The sequence below is a fragment of the Oncorhynchus mykiss genome, chromosome 2, assembly GCF_057628025.1.
Source record: "Oncorhynchus mykiss isolate SJ-2025 chromosome 2, ASM5762802v1, whole genome shotgun sequence".
In the NCBI taxonomy this organism is placed as follows: domain Eukaryota; kingdom Metazoa; phylum Chordata; class Actinopteri; order Salmoniformes; family Salmonidae; genus Oncorhynchus; species Oncorhynchus mykiss.
The window spans coordinates 7,557,501-7,565,000 of NC_143023.1; the positions used below are offsets into that span (position 1 = coordinate 7,557,501).

The 7,500-nt window shown below is 40.6% G+C and overlaps 1 protein-coding gene across 1 annotated transcript in view; it reads left to right on the forward strand.

The window, feature by feature from the left end:
- The window catches only part of plekhg4b (pleckstrin homology domain containing, family G (with RhoGef domain) member 4B), an 85,593-nt gene that overhangs the window by 40,687 nt on the left and 37,406 nt on the right, over positions 1-7,500 (forward strand). The window contains exons 5-7 of the mRNA XM_090186994.1: positions 527-650; positions 1,197-1,290; positions 6,667-6,756. Of these exons, the coding sequence (XP_090043120.1) occupies positions 527-650; positions 1,197-1,290; positions 6,667-6,756 (308 nt within the window). The remainder of the gene's footprint in view (positions 1-526; positions 651-1,196; positions 1,291-6,666; positions 6,757-7,500) is intronic.

Below are 7,500 nucleotides of genomic sequence, written 5' to 3' on the forward strand. Positions count from 1 at the left end.
CATGTGACATATGTAGTGTTTACTCCCATGTGACATATGAAGTGTTTACTCCCATGTGACATATGTAGTGTTTACTCCCATGTGATATATGTAGTGTTTACTCCCATGTGATATATGTAGTGTTTACTCCCATGTGACACATGAAGCTTGGGGCGCATGTTCTCAGTAGGAGTGGGAATGTTCTATGTAGAATAATAGGAGCCTATTAAATGACTTAGACTGGATCAGATGTGTGTAAGAGGAGATGCCATCCTGAACTAAAGCACTGAGCTGTGCTGTGGGGCCTGGGATGACGACAAACACTTAACAACAGACAGGTCACTTTCTCTACGTCCCAAATAGCAACCTACAGTATTCCCTTTGTAGTGCACTACTTTTGAACAGGGCCCATAGGACTTTGGTCAAAATGTAGCGCACTACTTTATATAGAGATTAGGGTACCATTTGGGAAGCACCCATAAGGTCTACTTGACTATGAGTGAGCGCTGACCCCAGCCCCCCCCCCCCCCCCCCCCCTCTCTTCCAGGTAACAGAGACCTCAGCGGGCGGGCGGTGCTGCAAGTGTGCACGCGGGGGAGGGTGTGGGCTGGGGAGAGCTGCACGGCCAAAGACCTCACCTGTCTCCTGGGCTACTACTATTCAACACTCAGGTCAGTCAGTCAACCAGCCGCACTCAGGTTTCATCTGCTGAAACCCCATCCAGGCTGTAGTTACTAGGTGGTGTGCCTTTTAAGGGGGCATTCTGGGATTCAAACAATAACAAAGTAGGCACCCCAACACTTTTTGGGAAACAGCTGAGAAATGGGTCTGGAGCCACTAGTATAGTACTGTAGTAATGTTATAGTATAGTACTATAGTAATGTTATAGTATAGTACTGTTGTAATGCTTTAGTATAGTTCTATAGTAATGTTCTAGTATAGTACTGCAGTAATGTTATAGTATAGTACTATAGTAATGTTATAGTATAGTACTGTTGTAATGTTTTAGTATAGTTCTATAGTAATGTTCTAGTATAGCGTAACCACTCTCATAATGGGGCTATACATATGAATATATTATTTAACCCTTATTTTACCAGGTCATTTGACTGATGTACAGCAACGACCTGTGGAATAGTTACAGGGGAGAGGTGAGATGACGCAAGGACTAACCAATTCACAAGATCACCCTGATGGGTTTTTGTTTCTGGTTTCAGGAGCGAGAGGCGTGACCAAGGCCTTACGGTGCTAGTGGACACCAGGAGACAGCAGCCCAGTCCTGCTCTGTTCTCTTCTCTGTCTGGACTGCAGGTGAGAGCTTTCTAATGACAATAATATTACCTGCATCCCGAATGGAACCCTATTCTATCTACAGTGTAGTGCACTACTGTTGACCATAGGACCCATAGGGCTCTGGTCAAAAGTAGTGCACTATAATATAGGGATTGACATGCTATTTGGGACTCAATCATCTCTGTCTGAACTCCGGGTATGAGCTTTCAACGGAAAATAACATGTCATCACAACCACGTCCCACATGACCGATCCTCAGGCGGCTTCTTTACGTCCTCTGATTCTTAACAATGTTTTCATGGTGTTAAGAAATGTTATTTCACTGTCACTACACTCTAGTATAGTACAATAGCAATGTTATAGTATAGTACTGCAGTAATGTTATAGTATAGTACCGTAGTAGTGTTATAGTATAGTACTGCAGTAATGTTATAGTATAGTACCGTAGTAGTGTTATAATATAGTACCGTAGTAATGTTATAGTATAGTACCGTAGTAGTGTTATAGTATAGTACTGCAGTAATGTTATAGTATAGTACCGTAGTAGTGTTATAATATAGTACCGTAGTAATGTTATAGTATAGTACCGTAGTAGTGTTATAATATAGTACCGTAGTAATGTTATAGTATAGTACTGCAGTAATGCCATAGTATAGCACTGTAGTCATGTTGTAGTATAGTACTGCAGCAATGTTATAGTATAGTACTGTAGTAATGGTATGGTATAGTACTGCAGTAATGTTAAAGTATAGTGCTATAGTAATGTTATAGTATATTACTATAGTACCGTTATAGTATAGTACTATAGTAATGTTATGGTATAGTACTATAGTAATGTAATGTTATAGTATAGTACTATAGTAATGTTATAGTATAGTACTGCAGTAATGTTATAGTATAGTACTGTGGTAATGGTATGGTATAGTACTGCAGTAATGTTATAGTATAGTACTATGGTAATGTTATAGTATAGTACTATAGTACCGTTATAGTATAGTACTATAGTAATGTTATGGTATAGTACTATAGTAATGTAATGTTATAGTATAGTACTATAGTAATGCTATAGTATAGTACTGCAGTAATGTTATAGTATAGTACCGTAGTAATGTTGTAGTATAGTACTGCAGCAATGTTATAGTATAGTACTGCTGTAATGATATAGTATAGTACTGCGGTAATGATATAGTATAGTACTATAGTAATGTTATAGTTTAGTAACGCAGCAATGTTATAGTATAGGACTGCAGTAATGTTATGGTATAGTACTGCGGTAATGATATAGTATAGTAGAATAGTAATGTTATAGTTTAGTACCGCAGCGATGTTATAGTATAGTACTGCAGTAATATTATAGTATATTACTGTAGTAATGGTATGGTATAGTACTGCAGTAATGTTAACGTATAGTACTGTGGTAATGAGATAGTATAGTACTGCAGTAATGTTATAGTATAGTACTGTGGTAATGGTATGGTATAGTACTGCAGTAATGTTATAGTATAGTACTATAGTAATGTTATAGTATAGTACTATAGTACCGTTATAGTATAGTACTATAGTAATGTTATGGTATAGTACTATAGTAATGTAATGTTATAGTATAGTACTATAGTAATGTTATAGTATAGTACTATAGTAATGTTATAGCATAGTACTATATTAATGTTATAGTATAGTACTATAGTAATGTAATGTTATAGTATAGTACTATAGTAATGCTATAGTATAGTACTATAGTAATGTTATAGTATAGTACTATAGTAATGCTATAGTATAGTACTATAGTAATGTTATAGTATAGTACTATAGTAATGTTATAGTATAGTACTGTAGTTGGCACAGCACATATTTCTTCTTTACTCTTGTTTTTCTGTCCCTTTCTTGGTCTGGAGAAGGTTGATTTCTGGAGAAGGTTGATTTCTGGAGAAGGTTGATTTCTGGAGAAGGTTGATTTCTGGAGGTTGATTTCTGGAGAAGGTTGTTTTCTGGAGAAGGTTGATTTCTGGAGAAGGTTGATTTCTGGAGAAGGTTGTTTTCTGGAGAAGGTTGATTTCTGGAGAAGGTTGATTTCTGGAGAAGGTTGATTTCTGGAGAAGGTTGTTTTCTGGAGAAGGTTGATTTCTGGAGAAGGTTGATTTCTGGAGAAGGTTGATTTCTGGAGAAGGTTGATTTCTGGAGAAGGTTGATTTCTGGAGAAGGTTGATTTCTGGAGAGGCACTTTGATTTCTGTGTAGTGACTTGTTCCATCACATGTCACATGCAGAAAGGCTGGGCTTCAGGGCTAGTGGGGAAGACCTGTTCTTACTTGTCTGTTCACACACACACACAGACATGCACACACTCCTTTGCCAAAAAAGCACTTGTCAAATTTGCGGTTTTACATGGAAGAAAACTCCAATGTTTGTAAAAAAAAGTAAATGTAAACCAACACTGTGTAGCCTCAAAACATGGTTTCAACTATTTGACATCATGGATGGTCAGTCCTTGCATCCATAGTCTATGGATTTGAGAGTGGTTGCATTTCTCCAGACCCATCCCTCAACTTTTTACTGTGGCGGTGAGACCACTGTTAGTAATTAAATTAAAGATGGCCGCTTTAAGCACATTTCATAGAGTTATAGTGTTATTATGTGGTGCAGTCCTTCAGTTAGAGTTACTTTAGAAGCAAAACTTCTAAAGCTGAAGTTGAGAACAGAATTATTAGTATTCCAAACAAAAAGAATGATGTTGAAAACAAAACTAAAACCCCAAGGTATTGACGACAAAACTAAAACCCCAAGGTATTGATGTCAAAACTAAAACCCCAAGGTATTGATGACAAAACTAAAACTCCAAGGTATTGATGACAAAACTAAAACCCCAAGGTATTGATGACAAAACTAAAACTCCAAGGTATTGATGACAAAACTAAAACTCCAAGGTATTGATGACAAAACTAAAACCTCAAGGTATTGATGACAAAACTAAAACCCCAAGGTATTGATGACAAAACTAAAACCCCAAGGTATTGATGACAAAACTAAAACCCCAAGGTATTGATGTCAAAACTAAAACCCCAAGGTATTGATGACAAAACTAAAACCCCAAGGTATTGATGACAAAACTAAAACCCCAAGGTATTGATGACAAAACTAAAACTCCAAGGTATTGATGACAAAACTAAAACCCCAAGGTATTGATGACAAAACTAAAACCCCAAGGTATTGACGACAAAACTAAAACCCCAAGGTATTGATGACAAAACTAAAACCCCAAGGTATTGATGACAAAACTAAAACCCCAAGGTATTGATGACAAAACTAAAACTCCAAGGTATTGATGACAAAACTAAAACCCCAAGGTATTGACGACAAAACTAAATATTGCAAGGAAATAATGTTTAAATGTGAGAGCAAATTATTTGTAAATTAAATCAATTTTTTTTTGCAGTGAAACATTTGTTATGATAATGCAATTCAGTAAAACACCTCCCTCTTTCAATGCCATGTTCCCTCTCTTTCCTTATGTTACCCTGGCCTCTCCTTATGTTACCCTGGCCTCTCCTTATGTTACCCTGGCCTCTCTTATGTTACCCTGGCCTCTCCTTATGTTACCCTGGCCTCTCTTATGTTACCCTGGCCTCTCCTTATGTTAACCTGGCCTCTCCTTATGTTACCCTGGCCTCTCCTTATGTTACCCTGACCTCTCCTTATGTTACCCTGGCCTCTCCTTATGTTACCCTGGCCTCTCCTTATGTTACCCTGACCTCTCCTTATGTTACCCTGGCCTCTCTTATGTTAACCTGGCCTCTCTTATGTTACCCTGGCCTCTCTTATGTTAACCTGGCCTCTCCTTATGTTACCCTGGCCTCTCCTTATGTTAACCTGGCCTCTCCTTATGTTAACCTGGCCTCTCCTTATGTCACCCTGGCTTCTCCTTATGTTACCCTGGTCTCTCCTTTTGTTACCCTGGTCTCTCCTTATGTTACCCTGGCCTCTCCTTATGTTACCCTGGCCTCTCCTTATGTTACCCTGGCCTCTCTTATGTTAACCTGGCCTCTCTTATGTTACCCTGGCCTCTCTTATGTTAACCTGGCCTCTCTTATGTTACCCTGGCCTCTCCTTATGTTATTCTGGCCTCACCTGGCCTCTCTTATGTTACCCTGGCCTCTCCTTATGTTATCCTGGCCTCTCCTTATGTTACCCTGGCCTCTCCTTATGTTATCCTGGCCTCACCTGGCCTCTCCTTATGTTACCCTGGCCTCTCCTTATGTTACCCTGGCCTCTCCTTATGTTACCCTGGCCTCTCCTTATGTTAACCTGGCCTCTCCTTATGTTACCCTGGCCTCTCCTTATGTTACCCTGGCCTCTCCTTATGTTACCCTGGCCTCTCCTGGCCTCTCCTTATGTTACCCTGGCCTCTCCTTATGTTACCCTGACCTCTCCTTATGTTACCCTGGCCTCTCCTTATGTTACCCTGGCCTCTCCTTATGTTACCCTGGCCTCTCCTTAAGTGACCCTGACCTCTCCTTATGTTACCCTGGCCTCTCCTTATGTTACCCTGGTCTCTCCTGACCTCACCTTATGTTACCCTGGCCTCTCCTTATGTTACCCTGACCTCTCCTTATGTTACCCTGGCCTCTCCTTATGTTACCCTGGCCTCTCCTTATGTTACCCTGGCCTCTCCTTATGTTACCCTGGCCTCTCCTTATGTTACCCTGGCCTCTCCTTAAGTGACCCTGACCTCTCCTTATGTTAACCTGGCCTCTCCTTATGTTAACCTGGCTTCTCCTTATGTTACCCTGACCTCTCCTTATGTTACCCTGGCCTCTCCTTATGTTACCCTGGCCTCTCCTTATGTTACCTTGGCCTCTCCTTATGTTACCCTGGCCTCTCATTATGTTACCCTGGCCTCTCCTTATGTTACCCTGGCCTCTCCTTATGTTACCCTGGCCTTTCCTTATGTTACCCTGGCCTCTCCTTATGTTACCCAGGCCTTTTCCTTTCTTTGCCTTGTCACCAGCTACAGGTTTTGTCCCATTCATTGTAGCAGTCCTGCTCGGTCCCTGGGCGTAGTTGGAAGTGGTGAAAAGTAATCTTGTGGAAAAGAGTTCAAACACATTTTTTCACGTGATTTGTTCACACGTGCGTTCTGAAAACCACTTGTTTTTTTCACAGGATTTTTTTAAATGTGATTTTTTTTTTGTAAGGGCGCACACACACACACACACACACACACACAAATACACACATGTACACATACAGTACACACGGGTCCGCCAGCATCCAGCCTGCACACAACAGGCACATGAAGAGTTGTGATTTGATAATGATGATATATTGTGGTGTTTTAGTTCATGTAGCGCCCCCCTCCCAATAATGTACATGTCAATTTGTGTTGCTTTTCCCCCAGGCTTTATCACCAAATGCACTTTCCTCCGTCCTGCTACTTGTGGACAAGGAGACAACTATCAAGCCTGAAAGAGACGTTACTACTGTGCAGGTAAAGTATTAAATAATGACCCATTTGCTGTGATATTTGCATTGAGCGTTCTTGTCTAATTCAAGACTTCAAATCACATATCTTGGGAGTATTTCTTACATGCCCACGACAACCAGAATCCTAACATTTTCCACACGCAGTGATTAACACAATGTAACATCAGGAAGGATACAGCATTATCACAGGCGCCTCCTAGTCTATTCAGATACACCAAGGCTATTGTGTTGAGTCGTCGCTAGCAGCCTGTCAATGTCAGGTCCTTGACCTGAGTATGAGTCTGAGTGAGGCAGTACGTGTGTGTGTGTGCGTGTGTGTGTGTTTAGCGTGTAGCGTGTCAGGTCATGGTGTGTTGTTGAGAGCTGGGGTATCTGTGCTATGTAGGTTTGCGTGAAGCTGCATGTCTGACTGTGGAAAATGTAATCATCTCTTCATCACCAGCCTACCTACCTACCTACCACACACACACACACACACACACACACACACACACACACACACACACACACACACACACACACACACACGTCTGTCCCACTGAAAACATACTGAAAACACCCACAACATCCATCACACAGCCAGACACATCTAATGAGATCAGGGTCAGGAATTCCTCCATAGGTTTCTACAGTAGAGTTCAACACATGTCTCTTCCTATTGAAACTACATGACACGTGGATAAAAAGATGTGATTGGTTAGTTGTCTTGATGAAATCTGCAACATAGCGATGTATATTACAGACCATT